This window comes from Nerophis lumbriciformis, linkage group LG03 (assembly GCF_033978685.3).
Source record: "Nerophis lumbriciformis linkage group LG03, RoL_Nlum_v2.1, whole genome shotgun sequence".
Classification (NCBI taxonomy): Eukaryota; Metazoa; Chordata; class Actinopteri; order Syngnathiformes; family Syngnathidae; genus Nerophis; species Nerophis lumbriciformis.
In genome coordinates this window covers 26,811,439-26,837,500 of record NC_084550.2, presented here as the reverse complement: position 1 = coordinate 26,837,500, position 26,062 = coordinate 26,811,439, and the positions used below count along the sequence as shown (strand labels likewise).

General features: G+C 28.4%; 1 protein-coding gene across 7 annotated transcripts in view; it reads left to right on the top strand.

Annotated features, from left to right (window-relative positions):
- The window catches only part of rnf220a (ring finger protein 220a), a 482,952-nt gene that overhangs the window by 391,260 nt on the left and 65,630 nt on the right, over window positions 1–26,062 (top strand). For all 7 annotated transcript variants that reach the window (XM_061936166.2, XM_061936135.2, XM_061936152.2 and 4 more), the window contains 2 exons: window positions 3,220–3,271; window positions 12,457–12,552. In XM_061936166.2, the coding sequence (XP_061792150.2) occupies window positions 3,220–3,271; window positions 12,457–12,552 (148 nt within the window). The remainder of the gene's footprint in view (window positions 1–3,219; window positions 3,272–12,456; window positions 12,553–26,062) is intronic.

The window sequence follows — 26,062 nt, the reverse complement described above, 5'->3', positions numbered from 1 at the left end:
AGAGAGAGAGAGAGAGAGAGAGAGAGAGAGAGAGAGAGCATCCATGGCTGATTTCCCTGCATTACACGGCAGCTTGACTGTGTCACCCATGTTTACTCTCTTTGTTGGCCGCCTGTGAGACTGTCACACACACACACACACACACACACACACACACACACACACACACACACACACACACACACACACACACACACACACGCACACGCACACGCACACGCACACACCTAAAGCACACAAATAATAGCTGCATACAAATGTACGTACATACTGCAATACACTCACATATATACATATATACATACATACATACATACATACATACATACACATACATACATACATACATACATACATACATGCATACATACTGTACATGCATGGATGCATGCATACATACATAAATATATACATACATACATACTACAATTCACTCACATATATATACATACGTACGTACATACATACATACATACATACATACATACATACATGCATATATACATACATACATACATACATACATGCATACATACATACGTACATATGTATGTACGTACGTACATACATACATACATGCATGCATACATATGCACATACATACATGCATGCATACATACATATTAGTGATGGCAGGTGAGGCCCCGCCTCACCTGCCATCATGGAAAGAAAAAAAATGTAAAAAGAAAAAAAAAAAAAATTGTTATATGTATCCAGTGATTATACTATAAAGTTATTTTCCATTTAACTTCACCAGTTTTAGATTATTTTTATTCAAAATCGCTGAATTTTCACATTTGCCGTTTAAATACTGAGAAGAGACGGTGCGGTGAACAGCAGCCAGTTGAGGCACGTCACTCAGTGCCTCAACATGGATTGCGCAATGACTCGGCTAACTGCTGGCCTGCTGTGCAGTGAGACTGTATTGCTATATGAACTATATTATACATTTCCATAGTTTAGTTAGCTGAGGTATATAATGTACAGTGTATTTTGTCAACAACTGTATGTGTGTAAAGTATTTCTTGTGCTGAGCGATCATAAAACGGCTGCAAAAGACGCACTGGCTGAGGCTCGCCTCCTGCACCCCCGCCGTAGAATTGTTATATCAACTAAAGTCCACACTTAAACTTTCCACGTGCAAGATTGAATCTATTTAAAAAATATATTTCATAAGAAGCCAAAAAGTGCAAAAACAATAATGTTGGTGTTGGAGGAGTTGTGAATGACTGCAGGGACACAACATTATATACACCTGCAGACTGCAGGTGTACCTAATTCACAACTCGTCCAACACGAACATTATTGTTTTTGCACTTTTTGGCTTCTTATTAAATAACTTTTGTAACCTATTTTCATGGGCTTTCCTCTTTGTGATGTTAAGTTCCTGTTATGCGCTGTTATACAGTATATGCCTTGAGCTCCTATTTTGAAGGCGCTAAGAGAGGAAGTGATGTCACGTTGCAGAGGTTTTTGAAAGAAGGTAAATAAAGTGGTCCTCGTGTAAACTGGAGCCTCCGTGTTTGTTATTTTGTAGTTTCATACAGTATAGGCGACATTTATAAACCCTCGGTTACACTTTTTTAAATAGATTCAATCTTGCACGTGGAAAGTTTAAGTGAGGGCTTTAGTTGCGGCGCATGGACTTCATTTCTAAGTAAAGGTAAGACCATAATAACGTTTTTTTTATTAAATGTGCTTTTTTGTGTGCTACAGTTTGTATGTGTAAAGTTAAAGTTAAGTTAAAGTACCAATGATTGTCACACACACACTAGGTGTAATGAAATGTGTCCTCTGCATTTGACCCATCCCCTTGTTCACCCCCTGGGAGGTGAGGGGAGCAGTGGGCAGCAGCGGCGCCGCGCCCGGGAATAATTTTTGGTGATTTAACCCCCAATTCCAAGCCTTGATGCTGAGTGCCAAGCAGGGAAGAATGCTGGTATGAGCTTTTAAACATAACCCGTTAACTGCTGCCAATCAATCATATGAACCCTAAAGATACTCTTTAGGGTTCATATGTTTGTAAATCTGACTGTGATGAAGTCAGTGCCTCACCAGCCATCAACCTCACCGCATGTCACTGATACATACATACATACATGCATGCATATATACATACATACATACATACATACATACATACATACATACATACATACATACATACATGCATACATACATACATACATACATACTGCAATACACTCATGTATACACATACGTACATACATACATACATGCATACATAAATACTGCAATACACTCACATATATACCCACATACATACCTACATACATACATACTGCAATTCACTCACATATATACACATTCCTACATACATACATACATACATACATGCATACATATATACATACATACATGCATACATAAATACTGCAATACACTCACATATATACCCACATACATACCTACATACATACATACATACATACATACATACTGCAATTCACTCACATATATACACATTCCTACATACATACATACATACATACATGCATACATATATACATACATACATACATACACACATACATATATAATTTTTGACTGGGGGGGCCGCGCTGAGCTAAAAAAATTTGGTCGAGGGCCGAAAGCCGACCGTAAAGTAATATATATATATATATATATATATATATATATATATATATATATATATATATATATATATATATATATATATATATAATATTTATTATAATATAATTTGATATTAAGAGTACGTGAAAGTTTGACTTTTATCTCATTTATTTCCATGACGACCTCCTTAAAGTTTTCTAATCAGTCAGAAATATCAAGCAGCTAAAACGTGTATAAGTGTGGAGAGTTTTTGGCATTTTTCCCATCATGCTTTGCGATGGATTTAAAACTGTCATTTTTTATTTTTACGTTGCATTTTTATAATGTCCACAAAGTTCAGTGAGCGGGTTGTGTTGTACTTGACTATGTGTGTTAGTTGGATTTAGGTTTTTTTTGTACCATGACTAGGGAAGGTTGTTTGAATTGGGTCACATCCGTAAAAGTCGCGCATACTCCCAATCAGAGCATAATTAAAGATAATTGACCTGATATAATTTGGTATTTCAAATTTCAGGATTGTATGGTGATTTGAAAATGTTTAAAGCCTGGAAAATAAAGTAAACATACATCAACATCCCTGAACTGAACTATTGTTGTGGGGTTTTTTTGTCTCTCCAACAGCAGTAAGAACCCTTCTTCCAAGGATGGAACCATCACTCCGGGAACTCCAAAGGTGAGGACAGCCTACTTCTGGGACATGGAATAGTAAATGAATAAAGGAAAACATCATGCTCACAGTGTGTAAATTAGATCAATTTCCAAACCTTACAAAAAATAGGTTCTTTGTTCATTACGATTGTTCTTTGTTCAATACATCAATACAATACAAAAATAATTATTAAAAATATATATGTATATTTCAAATTTTATATATAAATATGTATGTCTGTAAATATGTATATTACGATAGTATATATATATACTACGATTATATGACAATTTTATTTATTTTGTTTATCATTCATTATTTTTATTTTTTTTAGTTCGTCAGCAGTATTTCTGGGGGAAATGTAACTACAATTAATTGTATAAGTATTTTTTTTAATCAAGGGGAAGAAAATATTGCAAGCGCAACAAATTACAAACTGATTTTATATATATATATATATATATATATATATATATATATATACACATATATACACACACACACACACATATATATGTGTGTATATATATATATATATATATATATATATATATATATATATATATATATGTATATATATATATATATATATAAAAATATATATATATATATATATATATATATATATATATATATATATATATATATATATATATATAAAATGATAGTGTATATATATAGTGCGGTTATATGACAATTTTATATATTATTTATTATTTTATTCATCATTCATTATTATTATTTTTTTTAGTTTGTCAGCAGTATTTGTGGGGTAATATAACTACAATTTATTGTATACAAAGTATTTCTTTAATCAAGGGGAACAAAATATTGCAAGCGCGACAAAATAAAAACGGATTTTATATATATATATATATATATATATATATATATATATATATATATATATATATATATAAATACATAGTACGGTTATATGACAATTTTATTTTTTACTTTTTTTAAATGTTATCATTCATTATTTATTTATTTTTCAGTTTGACAGTATTTGTAGGGAAATATAACTACAATTTATTGTATACAATTTTTTTTTTATCAAGGGGAACAAAATATTGCAAGCGCGACAAAATACAAACTGATTATATATGTATATATATATATATATATATATATATATATATACACTGTATATATATATATATATATATATATATATATATATACATATATACACACACACACACATACATATATCCATCCATCCATCCATTTTCTACCGCTTATTCCCTTTGGGGTCGCGGGGGGCGCTGGAGCCTATCTCAGCTACAATCGGGCGGAAGGCGGGGTACACCCTGGACAAGTCGCCACCTCATCGCAGGGCCAACACAGATAGACAGACAACATTCACACTCACATCCACACACTAGGGCCAATTTAGTGTTGCCAATCAACTTATCCCCAGGTGCATGTCTTTGGAAGTGGGAGGAAGCCGGAGTACCCGGAGGGAACCCACGCAGTCACGGGGAGGACATGCAAACTCCACACAGAAAGATTGAACCCAAGACTACTCAGGACCTTCGTATTGTGAGGCAGATGCACTAACCCCTCTACCACCGTGCTGCCCCACATACATATATATCTTTATATATGTATATACACAGTATATATATAGTATGTATGTATATATACAGTTTATATATATATGTATATGTATGTACATATGTATACATATATAGTATACACACACACATATATATAAATATATATGTACACGTACATATATTCACACACACATGTATGTATATATATATATATATACATACATGTATATATATGTATATATATATATATATATATATATATACATGTATATATGTATATGTATATATATATATATATATATATATATATATATATATATATATATATGTATATATACGTGTGTGTGAATATATGTACGTGTACATATATATACTGTATATATACATATATACTATAATATATATATATATATGTGTATATATATATACAGTATATATATATACTGTATACATACATATATATATACACTATAATATATATATATATATATATATATATATATAGTATACACACACATACATATAAATATATATGTACACGTACATATATTCACACACACATGTATATATATGTATATATATATATATATATATATATATATATACATGTATATATGTATATGTATATATATATATATATACACACATGTGTGTGTGAATATATGTACGTGTACATATATATACTGTATATATACATATATATACTATATAATATATATATATATATGTATATATATATATATATATATATATATATATATATATATATATATATATATATATATATATATACATATATATATATATATATATATATATATATATATATATATATATATATATATATATATATATATATATATATATATATACAAAACGTCTCCCAAACGACCGGCTCACAACCAGGAATCGGTTCTCTTCCTTCACTTTAAAAGAGCCGTTCAAAAGATTTGATTCGTTCGCGAATGTCCCATCTCTACTCCTCATGTGTTTGGCGTTGTAGAAGCCTTACATCTGTATCACTTAATTCGCACTACATGCTACACCACAGCATCTGCCGACTAAGATATACATTATAGGACGTTGTTTTCGTGGATAAATGCAGCCCTCGCTTCCCTGCAGAGCGGACGTCTTTGGCCGCTAAAGACGGTGAAAGTCAGACGCACTGCTCAAAGTGCAAGCTAAGATCCCTCCGATAATTTAGTGGCCACATTATCATTCCCTCACGCGCCTTCGGGTGCTGACCTCAGCTTATGGCGCCACTCACAAAACCGTCTGCGGGCCGGGTTTTGGGAGTGGCAGGCAAAGCGGGGTTGAGGGGCCGACAACCCGGTCTTCCTCTTCCAGGCGTGACCGCGCATCTCCTCGCCGTCGCTTAGTATGCGGCTGCAGGCCGTGGAACGTGGCGAGGGTCAGCGCGGCGCATATGTCGCCATTCTTCTCTCTGGTATGCATCACCCCGTCGGGGCAGAGATTAGCCTCGACGTGCCTTCCTCAACTTGATTTTCCTTGTCACTCGCTAAAAGATGCGATGCTAATGTGGCTAGTAAAGGCATTTTTTTTAGGGAATTTTAATTTAAAAAAAAATTCTAATCAGTAAGTCCCCAAACAGAATACCTTTCTTAATAAATACAACATTTGCAGAGCAGCACATACCTATACAATAAAAGGTATGTCTGATATTTTTATTTTGGGCCTGCTTGCATTGCAGCAGGCCCATAATAAAAATATTATTTTTGCTCATAGGTCAACTTTTATTCTTATAGTTACGCACGTTTCTCTTACGATTAATTCGGGACGAACCGGCCAACAAACCCCCACACATGTTATACCGTCGTAAAGGTCTCGCTCACGCCGACGGGGGTATTTTAAGTTGGGAACATTGCGTGTTACCATGACAACGCTATTCACGAATAAAAAAAGAATAATAGTAATAATATATTTTATTTGTAAAAAGCACTTCACATTGAGTAAACAACCTCAAAGTGCTACAGTGTATTAAAAAAAATAATTAAAAAATAAAATAAAATAAAGATATAAAAAACATAAAAACAAAAATACAATTAAAAAAAAATAATATATATATATATATATATATATATATATATATATATATATATATATATATATATATATATATATACACACATATATATATATATATGTATATATATATGTATATATATATATATATAAAATAAAAAATAAAAAATAAAAATAAAAAGATAATTAAAAAAAATAAAAATAAAAATAAAACATTTTTAAATAAAGAAATCAAAATTAAAAATACAAACTAAATAAAAAAAATATATAAAAAAATAAATCATTTAAATAAAAAATAAAACAAAAAAAGCACAAAAAAAAAAAAAAAATTTAAATAAATTTAAAAAAATATATATATATATATATTTATATATATATATATATATATATATATATAAAATAAAAAATTAAACATTTAAATAAAAAGATAATAAAAAAGAATTTAAAAAATATTAAAAATAAATAAATAAACAAACAATTAAATAAAATTAATTAATAAATAAAATATATATATTCAAAAAAGAAATTTAATAAAAAAAATAAATAAATAAATAAATTAAATAAATGAATAAATAAATTTAAAAAAAAAAATATATATATATATATATATATATATATATATAAATAAAAAAATCTAAAATTTAAATAAAAAGATAATAAAAAATAAATAAAAATAAAAACTAGAACAGCCAAATAGCTAAAACTAGTATGCATATATCTAAAAAAAAAAGAGGCTTTTTTAAAAAGAAGGGTTTTTAAGCCTTTTTTAAAATGGGCCAATTGAATGGGTACAAACCTTTTTAATGGACGATTGCTCTGAGACAAACGCCAAAAAGACAAGACTACCTCCTCTTGTAGCTCAGCATTACTTTCACGTAGCTCGGTGCTTAACGTCTCATTTTGTTCGCACACTTGTCTACGTTAACCCTGCCCATAACGTAAATTCTACCAAAAGTGCCTGATTGCGGTGAAAAAAGGACATGTAAACAAATATTAACATTGCTGCATGTATACTTTTGATTAATGCGGGACGAACCATCCAACGAACCCCCACATATGTTATACAGTCGGAAAGGTCTCGTTTACGCCGACTGCGGTATTTTAAGTTGGGAACATTTCGTGTTTCCATGACGACGCTATTCACGAATAAAAAAAGAAATGGGCCAATTGAATGGGTACATACCCTTTTTAATGGACAATTGCTCTGAGACAAACGCCAAAAAGACAAGATTACCTCCTCTTGTAGCTCAGCATTACTTTCACGTAGCTCGGTGCTTAACGTCTCGTTTTGTTCGCACACTTGTCTACGTTAACCCTGCCTATAACGTAAATTCTACCGGAAGCTCGCCAGAAGCTTGTGGATGGCTACCAAAAGTGCCTTATTGCGGTGAAAAAGGGACATGTAAACAAATATTAACATTGCTGCATGTATACTTTTGATTAATGCGGGACGAACCGTCCAACGAACCCCCACATATGTTATACCGTCGGAAAGGTCTCGTTTACGCCGACTGGGGTATTTTAAGTTGGGGGACATTTTGTGTTACCATGACGACGCTATTCACGAATAAAAAAGGAAATGGGCCAATTGAATGGGTACATACCCTTTTTAATGGACAATTGCTCTGAGACAAACGCCAAAAAGACAAGATTACCTCCTCTTGTAGCTCAGCATTACATTCACGTAGCTCGGTGCTTAACGTCTCGTTTTGTTCGCACACTTGTCTACGTTAACCCTGCTGATACCGTTTTTACGGCCAATGTTTGCTTTTGGCTTTTTATGCTAGCTTTTTTGCTACTTTCTTTACAGCACAATACTGTTAAATGTCATTACATATTCTCTACAAACCCTGACCTTTTCAAAGCAAGACAAAAAAAACTGCACGCACACACACACACACACACACTGGCATAAAAAGCACCATGCATAATGTCCAATTTACTACAGCAGCACTGGAGCTTGGTCATTTCTCACATATCTTTATTAGATTACTGCTGTCCACCACTTAAGCGTCTGCTCTGCCCCTTTCCACTTGATTAATAGTAGGCCATTGTGAAGACAAATATTTCATAGAAAACAGAAGAACGTGTGCACACTGCGGATATTTGTGTCTTTTTTTTTTTTACTTCATTGAGGAATTCCCCTTGGTTTTTTGTCACGGACTCATTCATATACATATATACATATATATATATATATATATATATGTATGTATGTATATTAGGGTTGTCCCGATACTTTTAATATTTTGCTACTTTTCTAAATAAAGGGGACCACAAAATTTTTTATTATTGTCTTTATTGTAACAAAAAATCTTAGGGTACATGAAACATATGTTTATTATTGTCATTTAGTCCTTAAATAAAATGTTGAACATACTAGACAACTTGTCTTTTAGTAGTAAGTAAACAAACAAAGGCTCCTAATTATTCTATGCAGTAACATATTGTGTTGTTTATCTACCTATTATTTTGTCTACATTATGAGGGACAAACTGTAAAGAAAAATATTATTAATCTACTCGTCCATTTAGAATAGAATAGAAAGTACTTTATTGATCCCTGGAGGAAATTTAGCACCACAGTTTGCTCACAATAGACGATAAACACTTAAGTATTTTTTACATGTGAATAATATAAACACAGTCTATTATACAGCATTATTCACATGTGAATAATATAAATACAGTCTATTATACAGCATTCACATGTGAATAATATAAATACAGTCTATTATGCAGCATTATTCACATGTGAATAACATAAATACAGTCTATTATACAGGATTATTCACATGTGAATAATATAAATACAGTCTATTATACAGCATTATTCACATGTGAATAATATAAATACAGTCTATTATACAGCATTATTCACATGTGAATAATATAAATACAGTCTATTATACAGCATTATTCACATGTGAATAATATAAACACAGTCTATTATACAGCATTATTCACATGTGAATAATATAAATACAGTCTATTATACAGCATTATTTACATGTGAATAATATAAATACAGTCTGTTATACAGCATTATTCACATGTGAATAACAAAAATACAGTCTATTATACAGGATTATTCACATGTGAATAGTATAAATACAGTCTATTATACAGCGTTATTCACATGTGAAAAACATAAATACAGTCTATTATACAGCATTATTCACATGTGAATAACATAAATACAGTCTATTATTCAGCATTATTCACATCTGAATAACATAAATACAGTCTATTATACAGCATTATTCACATGTGAATAACATAAATACAGTCTATTATACAGCATTATTCATATGTGAATAACATAAATACAGTCTATTATACAGCATTATTCACATGTGAATAACATAAATGCAGTCTATTATACAGCATTATTCACATGTGAATAACATAAATACAGTCTATTATACAGCATTATTCACATGTGAATAATATAAATACAGTCTATTATACAGCATTATTCACATGTGAATAATATAAATACAGTCTATTATACAGCATTATTCACAAGTGAATAATATAAATACAGTCTGTTATACAGCATTATTCACATGTGAATAACATAAATACAGTCTATTATACAGCATTATTCACATGTGAATAATATAAACAAAGTCTATTATATTCACATGTGAATAATATAAATACAGTCTATTATACAGCATTATTCACATGTGAATAATATAAATACAGTCTGTTATACAGCATTATTCACATGTGAATAATATTAATACTGTCTATTATACATCATTATTCACATGTGAATAACATAAATACAGTCTATTGTACAGCATTATTCACATGTGAATAATATAAACAGTCTATTATAGAGCATTATTCACATGTGAATAAAATAAATACAGTCTATTATACAGGATTATTCACATGTGAATAATATAAATACAGTCTATTATACAGCATTATTCACATGTGAATAACATAAACAAAGTCTATTATACAGCATTATTCACATGTGAATAATATAAACACAGTCTATTATACAGCATTATTCACATGTGAATAATATAAATACAGTCAATTATACAGCATTATTTACATGTGAATAATATAAATACAGTCTGTTATACAGCTTTATTCACATGTGAATAACATAAATACAGTCTATTATACAGCATTATTCACATGTGAATAACATAAATACAGTCTATTATACAGCATTATTCACATGTGAATAACATAAATACAGTCTATTATACAGGATTATTCACATGTGAATAGTATAAATACAGTCTATTATACAGCATTATTCACATGTGAATAACATAAATACAGTCTATTATACAGGATTATTCACATGTGAATAATATAAATACAGTCTATTATACAGCATTATTCACATGTGAAAAATATAAATACAGTCTATTATACAGGCATTATTCACATGTGAATAATATAAATACAGTCTATTATACAGCATTATTCACATGTGAATAACATAAATACAGTCTATTATACAGCATTATTTACATGTGAATAATATAAACACAGTCTATTATACAGCATTATTCACATGTGAATAATATAAACACAGTCTATTATACAGCATTATTCACATGTGAATAATATTAATACAGTCTATTATACATCATTATTCACATGTGAATAACATAAATACAGTCTATTATACAGTATTATTCACATGTTAATAATATAAACAAAGTCTATTATACAGCATTATTCACACATGAATAATATAAATACAGTCTATTATACAGCATTATTCACATGTGAATAATATAAACAAAGTCTATTATACAGCATTATTCACATGTGGATAATATAAATACAGTCTGTTATACAGCATTATTCACATGTGAATACATAAATACAGCCTATTAAACAGCATTATTCACATGTGAATAACATAAATACTATCTATTATACATTGTCTATACTAATACCGGTATACCGTACAACCCTAATATATATATATGAACAGTATATATATATGTATATATGTATGTGTCCTGTGTTGTCCTGCTCAGTGTGTGTGTGTGGCTTGTTTGGTCATTCCTTTTTCTGTAGTCCTCCACTTGAAAGAAAATGATAGTACTTTCCGTACTATAGACTATATGTTTCCGTATATAAGCCGCACCAGAGTATAGGGCGCAGGTGCTGTGAAACGATTTATTTACACAGAACTATTCTGTGTAAATGTTTATTTACGTGCCCTAATTGTTTCCGAGCGGCGCTTGTAAGGCGGCAGTAAAACGGCTGATCAAACAAAACAGAAGTCATGGTCATGGACCCGCGAGCTGGGGAAGCTAGCTCTCCAACCAGCTAAACAGACTCAATAACTCCATGGTCATATTTTGGTGAATTTACCGAGGAATTTGCGGAACTGAAACAACACAAAAAGAATGCCGTTGTAAGTTAATAATGCTAACACAGACACTCGTAATGTTAGCATATTAGCTGACACGTACAAACATGCATGAAAACACTCCTGCAGACATCACACATGGGAGGGTTTAGTGAGTAAGAATTGTTTTAGTTACATTGAAACGGCTCCTACTTGCTCCTTAATATTTACTGTTTTATGTCCAACTATCTCTTTTCTGTCCAGTCCATGCTGCTGTCGGTGCACATCAAGCGGGAGGGAGAGTCTCCTGTGGTCTCACCACTCTCGTCTGACGACGCGCACCACTCCGACAGATACCAGGTCACACACACACACACACACACACACACACACACACACACACACACATTTGTGTACTTCGTACCTTCTGGAGACCTGAGAAAAGTGCCTAACTCTTTAGGACCAGCCTTTCTAGATATATAAAGAAGTGTATTTACAACATTAATAATATATACATACTATGCACATATAAAAAAAGCTTGTTGTGAAAAATGAGTTGGAATTTCACAAGAAAAAGGTCACAATTTTACAAGAAAAACTTAGAATTTTGGCAGTAATATAATAGAAGTCATCATTTTACTCAGCACAAGTCAACATTTGACAAGAAAAACTGAACATTTGTGCAATATTATGATAAAAGTTGGAATTTTACTCAATAACAGTCGCAATTTTACGAGAAAAGCTTAACCTTTTGGCATATTTATGAAAAGAGTCGTACTTTGACTCGACAAAAGTCACAATTTTATAAGAAAACTTTAACATTTTGGCAATATTATAATAATAATGGGAATTTCACTTGGCAAAATGATGACAAATGTCATCATTTTACTCAAATTTTTTACTGTTTTACAAGAACAACAACAAAAATGGCAATATTGTGATAAAAGTCAGAATTGTATATGACAAATGTCACCATTTTGCATTAAAAAGTAATAATTGTACATGAAAAAGTCGTAATTTTACAAGAAAAACTGAACATTTGTGCAATATTATGATAAAGTTGTAATTTTACTCAAAAACAGTCGCAATTTTACAAGAAAAGCTTAAACTTTTGGAATATTTATGAAAAGAGTCGTAATTTGACTCGACAAAAATCACAATTTTATAAGAAAACTTTAACATTTTGGCAATATAATCGGAATTTTACTTGGCAAAATGATGACAAAAGTCATAATTTTACTCAAAAAATGTCACTATTTTACAAGAACAACAAAAAAAATGGCAATATTGTGATAAAAGTCAGAATTTTATAAGACAAATGTCACTATTTTGCATTAAAAACTAATTATTTTTATGAAAAAGCAATAATTTTACAAGAAAAGTTTAACATGTTGGCATATTTATGAAAAGAGTCATAATATGACTCGACAAAAGTCACAATTTTATAAGAAAACTTTAACATTTTGGCAATATTGCAATAATAATCGGAATTTTACTTGGCAAAATGATGACAAAAGTCATCATTTTACTAAATTTTTTTTTACTGTTTTACAAGAACAACAACAAAAAAATGGCAATATTGTGATAAGTCAGAATTTTATATGACAAATGTCACCATTTTGCATGAAAAAGTAACAATTTTACATGAAAAAGTAATAATTTTACAAGGAAAGCTTAAACTTTTGGCATATTTATGAAAATAGTCCTAATTTGACTCGACAAAAGTCACAATTTTATAAGAAAACTTTAAAATGTTGGCAATATTATAATAATAATAATCAGAATTTTACTTGGCAAAATGATGACAAAAGTCATAATTTTACTAAAAATGTTTTACTGTTTTACAAGATCAACAACAAAGATGGCATTATTGCGATAAAAGTCTGAATTTTATACGACAAATTTCACCATTTTGCATAAAAAGTAATTAATTTTACATTAAAAAGTGTTAATTTTACTAGAAAAACTGAATATCTGTGCAATGTTATGATAAAAGTTGGAATTTTACTCAATAACAGTCGCAATTTTACAAGGAAAGCTTAAACTTTTGGAATATTTAAGAAAAGAGTTGTAATTTGACTCGACAAAAGTCACAATTTTATAAGAAACTTTAACATTTTGGCAATATTATAATAATAATGGGAATTTCACTTGGCAAAATGATGACAACAGTCATAATTTTACTCAAAAAAATGTCACTGTTTTACAAGAACAACAAAAAAAATGGCAATATTGTGATAAACGTCAGAATTTTATATGACAAATGTCACCATTTTGCATTAAAAAGTAATAATTTTACATTAAAAAGTCTCAATCTTATAAGAAAAACTGAACATTTGTGCAATATTATGATCAAAGTTGGAATTTTACTCAATAACAGTCGCAGTTTTACAAGAAAAAATTAAAATGTTGGCATATTTATGAAAATAGTCGTAATTTGACTCGACAAAAGTCACAATTGTATAAGAACATTTTTAACATTTTGGCAATATTATAATAATAATCGGAATTTCACTTGGCAAAATGATGACAAAAGTCATCATTTTACTGAAACATTTGTACTGTTTTACAAGAACAACAAAAAAATGGGCAATATTGTGATAAAAGTCAGAATTTTAAATGACAAATGTCACCATTTTGCATGAAAAAGTAATAATTTATATGGAAAAAGTAATAATTTTACAAGAAAAGCTTAACATGTTGGCATATTTATGAAAAAAGTCGTAATTTGACTCGACAAAAGTCACAATTTTATAAGAAAACTTTAACATTTTGGCAATATTGCAATAATAATCGGAATTTTACTTGGCAAAATGATGACAAAAGTCATAATTTTACTATTTTTTTTTTACTGTTTTACAAGAACAACAACAAAAAATTGGCAATATTGTGATAAGTCAGAATTTTATATGACAAATGTCACCATTTTGCATGAAAAAGTAACAATTTTACATGAAAAAGTAATAATTTTACAAGGAAAGCTTAAACTTTTGGCATACTTATGAAAAGAGTCATAATTTGACTCAAAAAAATGTCACAATTTTACAAGAAAATTTTAACATTTTGGCAATATTATAATAATCATCGGAATTTCACTTGGCAAAATGATGACAAAGGTCATAACTTTACTCCAAAATTTTACTATTTTACAAGAACAACAAGAAAAAAAAGGCAATATTGTTACAAAACTCAGAATTTCATATGACAAATGTCACCATTTTGCATTAAAAAGTAATAATTTTACATTAAAAAGTCGCAATTTTACAAGAAAAACTGAACATTTGTGCAATATTATGATAAAGTTGGAATTTTACTCTAAAACAGTCGCAATTTTACAAGAAAAGCTTAAACTTTTGGAATATTTATGAAAAGAGTCTTATTTTGATTCGACAAAAATCACAATTTTACAAGAAAACTTTAACATTTTGGCAATATAATCGGAATTTTACTTGGCAAAATGATGACAAAAGTCATAATTCTACTCAAAAAAATTCACTATTTTACAAGAACAACAAAAAAAATGGCAATATTATGATAAAAGTCAGAATTTTATATGACAAATGTCACCATTTTGCATTAAAAACTAATAATTTACATGGAAAAAGTAATAATTTTACAAGAAAAGCTTAACATGTTGGCATATTTATGAAAAAAGTCGTAATTTGACTCGACAAAAGTCACAATTTTATAAGAAAACTTTAACATTTTGGTAATATTGCAATAATAATCGGAATTTTACTTGGCAAAATGATGACAAAAGTCATAATTTTACAAAAAAATGTTTACTGTTTTACAAGAACAACAACAAAATGGGCAATATTGTGATAAGTCAGAATTGTATATGACATATGTCACCGTTTTGCATGAAAAAGTAACAATTTTACATGAAAAAGTAATAATTTTACAAGGAAAGCTTAAACTTTTGGCATATTTATGAAAATAGTCCTAATTTGACTCGACAAAAGTCACAATTTTATAAGAAAACTTTAAAATGTTGGCAATATTATAATAATAATCAGAATTTCACTTTGCAAAATGATGACAAAAGTCCTATTTTTACTAAAAATGTTTTACTGTTTTACAAGATCAACAACAAAGATGGCATTATTGCGATAAAAGTCTGAATTTTATACGACAAATTTCACCATTTTGCATTAAAAAGTGTTAATTTTACTAGAAAAACTGAATATCTGTGCAATGTTATGATAAAAGTTGGAATTTTACTCAATAACAGTCGCAATTTTACAAGGAAAGCTTAAACTTTTGGAATATTTATGAAAAGAGTCGTAATTTGACTCGACAAAAGTCACAAGTTTATAAGAAACTTTAACATTTTGGCAATATTATAATAATAATGGGAATTTCACTTGGCAAAATGATGACAAAAGTCATCATTTTACTAAAAAATTTTTTTACTGTTTTACAAGAACAACAACAAAAAATTAGCAATATTGTGATAAGTCAGAATTGTATATGACAAATGTCACCATTTTGCATGAAAAAGTACCAATTTTACATGAAAAAGTAATAATTTTACAAGGAAAGCTTAAACTTTTGGCATATTTATGAAAATAGTCCTAATTCGACTCGACAAAAGTCACAATTTTATAAGAACATTTTTAACATTTTGGCAATATTATAATAATAATCGGAATTTCACTTGGCAAAATGATGACAAAAGTCATCATTTTACTAAAATTTTTTTTTACTGTTTTACAAGAACAACAACAAAAAATTAGTAATATTGTGATAAGTCAGAATTGTATATGACAAATGTCACCATTTTGCATGAAAAAGTAACAATTTTACATGAAAAAGTAATAATTTTACAAGGAAAGCTTAAACTTTTGGCATATTTATGAAAATAGTCCTAATTTGACTCGACAAAAGTCACAATTTTATAAGAAAACTTTAAAATGTTGGCAATATTATAATAATAATAATCTGAATTTTACTTGGCAAAATGATGACAAAAGTCATAATTTTACTAAAAATGTTTTACTGTTTTACAAGATCAACAACAAAGATGGCATTATTGCAATAAAAGTCTGAATTTTATATGACAAATTTCACCATTTTGCATTAAAAAGTAATAATTTTGCATTAAAAAGTGTTAATTTTACTAGAAAAACTGAATATCTGTGCAATGTTATGATAAAAGTTGGAATTTTACTCAATAACAGTCACAATTTTACAAGGAAAGCTTAAACTTTTGGAATATTTATGAAAAGAGTCGTAATTTGACTCGACAAAAATCACAATTTTATAAGAAAACTTTAACATTTTGGCAATATTATTATAATAATCGGAATTTTACTTGGCAAAATTATGACAAAAGTCATAATTTTACTCAAAAAATGTCACTATTTTACAAGAACTACAAAAAAATTGCAATATTGTGATAAAAGTCAGAATTTTAAATGACAAATGTCCACCATTTTGCATTAAAAACTAATAATTTATATGAAAAAGCAATAATTTTACAAGAAAAGTTTAACATGTTGGCATATTTATGAAAAGAGTCGTAATTTGACTCGACAAAAGTCACAATTTTATAAGAAAACTTTAACATTTTGGTAATATTGCAATAATAATCGGAATTTTACTTGGCAAAATGATGACAAAAGTCATAATTTTACTAAAAAATGTTTACTGTTTTACAAGATCAACAACAAAATGGGCAATATTGTGATAAGTCAGAATTGTATATGACAAATGTCACCATTTTGCATGAAAAAGTAACAATTTTAGAAGAAAACTTTAAAATGTTGGCAATATTATAATAATAATAATCTGAATTTTACTTGGCAAAATGATGACAAAAGTCATAATTTTACTAAAAATGTTTTACTGTTTTACAAAAACAACAACAAAGATGGCATTATTGCGATAAAAGTCAGAATTTTATATGACAAATGTCACCATTTTGCATTAAAAAGTAATAATTTTACATTAAAAAGTCTCAATCTTACAAGAAAAACTGAACATTTGTGCAATATTATGATCAAAGTTGGAATTTTACTAAATAACATTCGCAGTTTTACAAGAAAAAATTAAAATGTTGGCATATTTATGAAAATAGTCATAATTTGACTCGACAGAAGTCACAATTGTATAAGAACATTTTTAACATTTTGGCAATATTATAATAATAATCAGAATTTCACTTGGCAAAATGATGACAAAAGTCATCATTTTACTAAATTTTTTTTTACTGTTTTACAAGAACAACAACAAAAAAATGGCAATATTGTGATAAGTCAGAATTTTATATGACAAATGTCACCATTTTGCATGAAAAAGTAACAATTTTACATGAAAAAGTAATAATTTTACAAGGAAAGCTTAAACTTTTGGCATATTTATGAAAATAGTCCTAATTTGACTCGACAAAAGTCACAATTTTATAAGAAAACTTTAAAATGTTGGCAATATTATAATAATAATAATCTGAATTTTACTTGGCAAAATGATGACAAAAGTCATAATTTTACTAAAAATGTTTTACTGTTTTACAAGATCAACAACAAAGATGACATTATTGCAATAAAAGTCTGAATTTTATACGACAAATTTCACCATTTTGCATAAAAAGTAATTAATTTTACATTAAAAAGTGTTAATTTTACTAGAAAAACTGAATATCTGTGCAATGTTATGATAAAAGTTGGAATTTTACTCAATAACAGTCGCAATTTTACAAGGAAAGCTTAAACTTTTGGAATATTTAAGAAAAGAGTTGTAATTTGACTCGACAAAAGTCACAATTTTATAAGAAACTTTAACATTTTGGCAATATTATAATAATAATGGGAATTTCACTTGGCAAAATGATGACAACAGTCATAATTTTACTCAAAAAAATGTCACTGTTTTACAAGAACAACAAAAAAAATGGCAATATTGTGATAAACGTCAGAATTTTATATGACAAATGTCACCATTTTGCATTAAAAACTAATAATTTATATGAAAAAGCAATAATTTTACAAGAAAAGTTTAACATGTTGGCATATTTATGAAAAGAGTCGTAATTTGACTCGACAAAAGTCACAATTTTATAAGAAAACTTTAACATTTTGGTAATATTGCAATAATAATCGGAATTTTACTTGGCAAAATGATGACAAAAGTCATAATTTTACTAAAAAATGTTTACTGTTTTACAAGATCAACAACAAAATGGGCAATATTGTGATAAGTCAGAATTGTATATGACAAATGTCACCATTTTGCATGAAAAAGTAACAATTTTAGAAGAAAACTTTAAAATGTTGGCAATATTATAATAATAATAATCTGAATTTTACTTGGCAAAATGATGACAAAAGTCATAATTTTACTAAAAATGTTTTACTGTTTTACAAAAACAACAACAAAGATGGCATTATTGCGATAAAAGTCAGAATTTTATATGACAAATGTCACCATTTTGCATTAAAAAGTAATAATTTTACATTAAAAAGTCTCAATCTTACAAGAAAAACTGAACATTTGTGCAATATTATGATCAAAGTTGGAATTTTACTAAATAACATTCGCAGTTTTACAAGAAAAAATTAAAATGTTGGCATATTTATGAAAATAGTCATAATTTGACTCGACAAAAGTCACAATTGTATAAGAACATTTTTAACATTTTGGCAATATTATAATAATAATCAGAATTTCACTTTGCAAAATGATGACAAAAGTCATCATTTTACTAAAAATTTTTTTACTGTTTTACAAGAACAACAACAAAAAAATGGCAATATTGTGATAAGTCAGAATTTTATATGACAAATGTCACCATTTTGCATGAAAAAGTAACAATTTTACATGAAAAAGTAATAATTTTACAAGGAAAGCTTAAACTTTTGGCATATTTATGAAAATAGTCCTAATTTGACTCGACAAAAGTCACAATTTTATAAGAAAACTTTAAAATGTTGGCAATATTATAATAATAATAATCTGAATTTTACTTGGCAAAATGATGACAAAAGTCATAATTTTACTAAAAATGTTTTACTGTTTTACAAGATCAACAACAAAGATGGCATTATTGCGATAAAAGTCTGAATTTTATACGACAAATTTCACCATTTTGCATAAAAAGTAATTAATTTTACATTAAAAAGTGTTAATTTTACTAGAAAAACTGAATATCTGTGCAATGTTATGATAAAAGTTGGAATTTTACTCAATAACAGTCGCAATTTTACAAGGAAAGCTTAAACTTTTGGAATATTTAAGAAAAGAGTTGTAATTTGACTCGACAAAAGTCACAATTTTATAAGAAACTTTAACATTTTGGCAATATTATAATAATAATGGGAATTTCACTTGGCAAAATGATGACAACAGTCATAATTTTACTCAAAAAAATGTCACTGTTTTACAAGAACAACAAAAAAAATGGCAATATTGTGATAAACGTCAGAATTTTATATGACAAATGTCACCATTTTGCATTAAAAAGTAATAATTTTACATTAAAAAGTCTCAATCTTACAAGAAAAACTGAACATTTGTGCAATATTATGATCAAAGTTGGAATTTTACTCAATAACAGTCGCAGTTTTACAAGAAAAAATTAAAATGTTGGCATATTTATGAAAATAGTCGTAATTTGACTCGACAAAAGTCACAATTGTATAAGAACATTTTTAACATTTTGGCAATATTATAATAATAATCGGAATTTCACTTGGCAAAATGATGACAAAAGTCATCATTTTACTGAAACATTTGTACTGTTTTACAAGAACAACAAAAAAATGGGCAATATTGTGATAAAAGTCAGAATTTTAAATGACAAATGTCACCATTTTGCATGAAAAAGTAATAATTTATATGGAAAAAGTAATAATTTTACAAGAAAAGCTTAACATGTTGGCATATTTATGAAAAAAGTCGTAATTTGACTCGACAAAAGTCACAATTTTATAAGAAAACTTTAACATTTTGGCAATATTGCAATAATAATCGGAATTTTACTTGGCAAAATGATGACAAAAGTCATAATTTTACTAATTTTTTTTTTTACTGTTTTACAAGAACAACAACAAAAAATTGGCAATATTGTGATAAGTCAGAATTTTATATGACAAATGTCACCATTTTGCATGAAAAAGTAACAATTTTACATGAAAAAGTAATAATTTTACAAGGAAAGCTTAAACTTTTGGCATACTTATGAAAAGAGTCATAATTTGACTCAAAAAAATGTCACAATTTTACAAGAAAATTTTAACATTTTGGCAATATTATAATAATCATCGGAATTTCACTTGGCAAAATTATGACAAAGGTCATAACTTTACTCCAAAATTTTACTATTTTACAAGAACAACAAGAAAAAAAAGGCAATATTGTTATAAAACTCAGAATTTCATATGACAAATGTCACCATTTTGCATTAAAAAGTAATAATTTTACATTAAAAAGTCGCAATTTTACAAGAAAAACTGAACATTTGTGCAATATTATGATAAAGTTGGAATTTTACTCTAAAACAGTCGCAATTTTACAAGAAAAGCTTAAACTTTTGGAATATTTATGAAAAGAGTCTTATTTTGATTCGACAAAAATCACAATTTTACAAGAAAACTTTAACATTTTGGCAATATAATCGGAATTTTACTTGGCAAAATGATGACAAAAGTCATAATTCTACTCAAAAAAATTCACTATTTTACAAGAACAACAAAAAAAATGGCAATATTATGATAAAAGTCAGAATTTTATATGACAAATGTCACCATTTTGCATTAAAAACTAATAATTTACATGGAAAAAGTAATAATTTTACAAGAAAAGCTTAACATGTTGGCATATTTATGAAAAAAGTCGTAATTTGACTCGACAAAAGTCACAATTTTATAAGAAAACTTTAACATTTTGGTAATATTGCAATAATAATCGGAATTTTACTTGGCAAAATGATGACAAAAGTCATAATTTTACAAAAAAATGTTTACTGTTTTACAAGAACAACAACAAAATGGGCAATATTGTGATAAGTCAGAATTGTATATGACATATGTCACCGTTTTGCATGAAAAAGTAACAATTTTACATGAAAAAGTAATAATTTTACAAGGAAAGCTTAAACTTTTGGCATATTTATGAAAATAGTCCTAATTTGACTCGACAAAAGTCACAATTTTATAAGAAAACTTTAAAATGTTGGCAATATTATAATAATAATCAGAATTTCACTTTGCAAAATGATGACAAAAGTCCTAATTTTACTAAAAATGTTTTACTGTTTTACAAGATCAACAACAAAGATGGCATTATTGCGATAAAAGTCTGAATTTTATACGACAAATTTCACCATTTTGCATTAAAAAGTGTTAATTTTACTAGAAAAACTGAATATCTGTGCAATGTTATGATAAAAGTTGGAATTTTACTCAATAACAGTCGCAATTTTACAAGGAAAGCTTAAACTTTTGGAATATTTATGAAAAGAGTCGTAATTTGACTCGACAAAAGTCACAAGTTTATAAGAAACTTTAACATTTTGGCAATATTATAATAATAATGGGAATTTCACTTGGCAAAATGATGACAAAAGTCATCATTTTACTAAAAAATGTTTTCTGTTTTACAAGATCAACAACAAAATGGGCAATATTGTGATAAGTCAGAATTGTATATGACAAATGTCACCATTTTGCATGAAAAAGTACCAATTTTACATGAAAAAGTAATAATTTTACAAGGAAAGCTTAAACTTTTGGCATATTTATGAAAATAGTCCTAATTCGACTCGACAAAAGTCACAATTTTATAAGAACATTTTTAACATTTTGGCAATATTATAATAATAATCGGAATTTCACTTGGCAAAATGATGACAAAAGTCATCATTTTACTAAATTTTTTTTTTTACTGTTTTACAAGAACAACAACAAAAAATTAGTAATATTGTGATAAGTCAGAATTGTATATGACAAATGTCACCCTTTTGCATGAAAAAGTAACAATTTTACATGAAAAAGTAATAATTTTACAAGGAAAGCTTAAACTTTTGGCATATTTATGAAAATAGTCCTAATTTGACTCGACAAAAGTCACAATTTTATAAGAAAACTTTAAAATGTTGGCAATATTATAATAATAATAATCTGAATTTTACTTGGCAAAATGATGACAAAAGTCATAATTTTACTAAAAATGTTTTACTGTTTTACAAGATCAACAACAAAGATGGCATTATTGCAATAAAAGTCTGAATTTTATATGACAAATTTCACCATTTTGCATTAAAAAGTAATAATTTTGCATTAAAAAGTGTTAATTTTACTAGAAAAACTGAATATCTGTGCAATGTTATGATAAAAGTTGGAATTTTACTCAATAACAGTCACAATTTTACAAGGAAAGCTTAAACTTTTGGAATATTTATGAAAAGAGTCGTAATTTGACTCGACAAAAATCACAATTTTATAAGAAAACTTTAACATTTTGGCAATATTATAATAATAATCGGAATTTTACTTGGCAAAATTATGACAAAAGTCATAATTTTACTCAAAAAATGTCACTATTTTACAAGAACTACAAAAAAATTGCAATATTGTGATAAAAGTCAGAATTTTAAATGACAAATGTCCACCATTTTGCATTAAAAACTAATAATTTATATGAAAAAGCAATAATTTTACAAGAAAAGTTTAACATGTTGGCATATTTATGAAAAGAGTCGTAATTTGACTAGACAAAAGTCACAATTTTATAAGAAAACTTTAACATTTTGGTAATATTGCAATAATAATCGGAATTTTACTTGGCAAAATGATGACAAAAGTCATAATTTTACTAAAAAATGTTTTCTGTTTTACAAGATCAACAACAAAATGGGCAATATTGTGATAAGTCAGAATTGTATATGACAAATGTCACCATTTTGCATGAAAAAGTAACAATTTTAGAAGAAAACTTTAAAATGTTGGCAATATTATAATAATAATAATCTGAATTTTACTTGGCAAAATGATGACAAAAGTCATAATTTTATTAAAAATATTTTACTGTTTTACAAAAACAACAACAAAGATGGCATTATTGCGATAAAAGTCAGAATTTTATATGACAAATGTCACCATTTTGCATTAAAAAGTAATAATTTTACATTAAAAAGTCTCAATCTTACAAGAAAAACTGAACATTTGTGCAATATTTTGATCAAAGTTGGAATTTTACTAAATAACATTCGCAGTTTTACAAGAAAAAATTAAAATGTTGGCATATTTATGAAAATAGTCATAATTTGACTCGACAAAAGTCACAATTGTATAAGAACATTTTTAACATTTTGGCAATATTATAATAATAATCAGAATTTCACTTGGCAAAATGATGACAAACGTCATAATTTTACTAAAACATTTTTACTGTTTTACAAAAAAAAAAAAAAAAAAAGGCAAAATTGTGATAAAAGTCAGAATTTTATATGACAAATGTCACCATTTTGCATTAAAAACTAATAATTTTACATTAAAAACTAATAATTTTACATTAAAAAGTAATAATTTTACAAGAAAATATTGCAATTTTACAGAAACAGAAAGAATATGAGAAATTATTCCCAATTTTTTATAAGAAAAAAGACCGAGCTTTCAACCGGAAGTAGAAGTGCCGTTTCGTTTTCTCGCCGTCCATAGCCTCTTTACCCTGCACTTCTACTTCCGGTTGAAAGCTCAGTCTAAACGGAAGGGCACAGCACCTGCAGTGGGTGAACTCGTCCAAAAAATAGCGCCATAGCACAAACAATAACACATATTTTCAGTGTCTTCGCTAACTATTAGCATTGTGGCTTTGAGCAAGAGTTGTTTTAGTTGCATTGTAAAACTTTCAAGCGTTGCAGGGAGTGACGAATGAAGAATCCATACGGGTAGAGAGGCTATGGACGGCGAGAAAACGAAATGGCACTTCTACTTCCGGTTGAAAGCTCAGTCTAAACAGAAGGGCACTGCAGCACCTGCAGTGGGTGAACTCGTCCAGAAGATAGCGCCGTAGCACAAACAATAACACATATTTTCAGCGTCTTTGTTAACTATTAGCATTATGGCCTTCAGCGAAGAAACCGCACCATTTTATAAGCGTATAGTACAGGTATTAAATACACCCTGCAATATAGTACAGGTATTAAATACACCCTGCAATTTAGCACAGGTATTAAATACACCCTGCAATATAGTACAGGTATTAACTACACCCTGCAATATAGCACATGTATTAAATACACCCTGCAATATAGTACAGGTATTAAATACACCCTGCAATATAGTACAGGTATTAAATACACCCTGCAATATAGTACAGGTATTAAATACACCCTGCAATAAATCAAATCCCTGTTCTGTTGAGGGAAATTTTCTTTTCACCCCGACTGCTTTTATCTTCCGCGCTCGTCAAAGTTGGTTCTGCGGGCGCGGAGATATATCTTTGGGTTAAGTGGGTTTACCCCCACGCACCATAAAATAAAAACTATTAAGTCCCGGCGGACGTTACGTCCATACGTTTTGGATGACACAGCTCATAAAGGGCCTCATGGCCACAAAGTAGATTTTCTCATTAGGTGAAACTGCTGACTTCACCTTATATGATACAAATGATGAAGTCGACGGGCACTCTTTTTTTACCACCTCTTAATTTTTTTAATTTTTTTTACCACCTTTTTTATTTTATTTAAAAAAAAATTTACCACCTTTTTTTATTTTTTATTTTTTTACCACTTTTTTCTAATTAATTAATTTATTTTTTTAACATCTCTCATTAGACGCATAATGGCAGAGTTTGTCTTACTACCCTCCTGTCCCCCGACATTCAGCAAGTTTAAAAAATAAATAAACATTTTTAAAAAAAAGCAAGT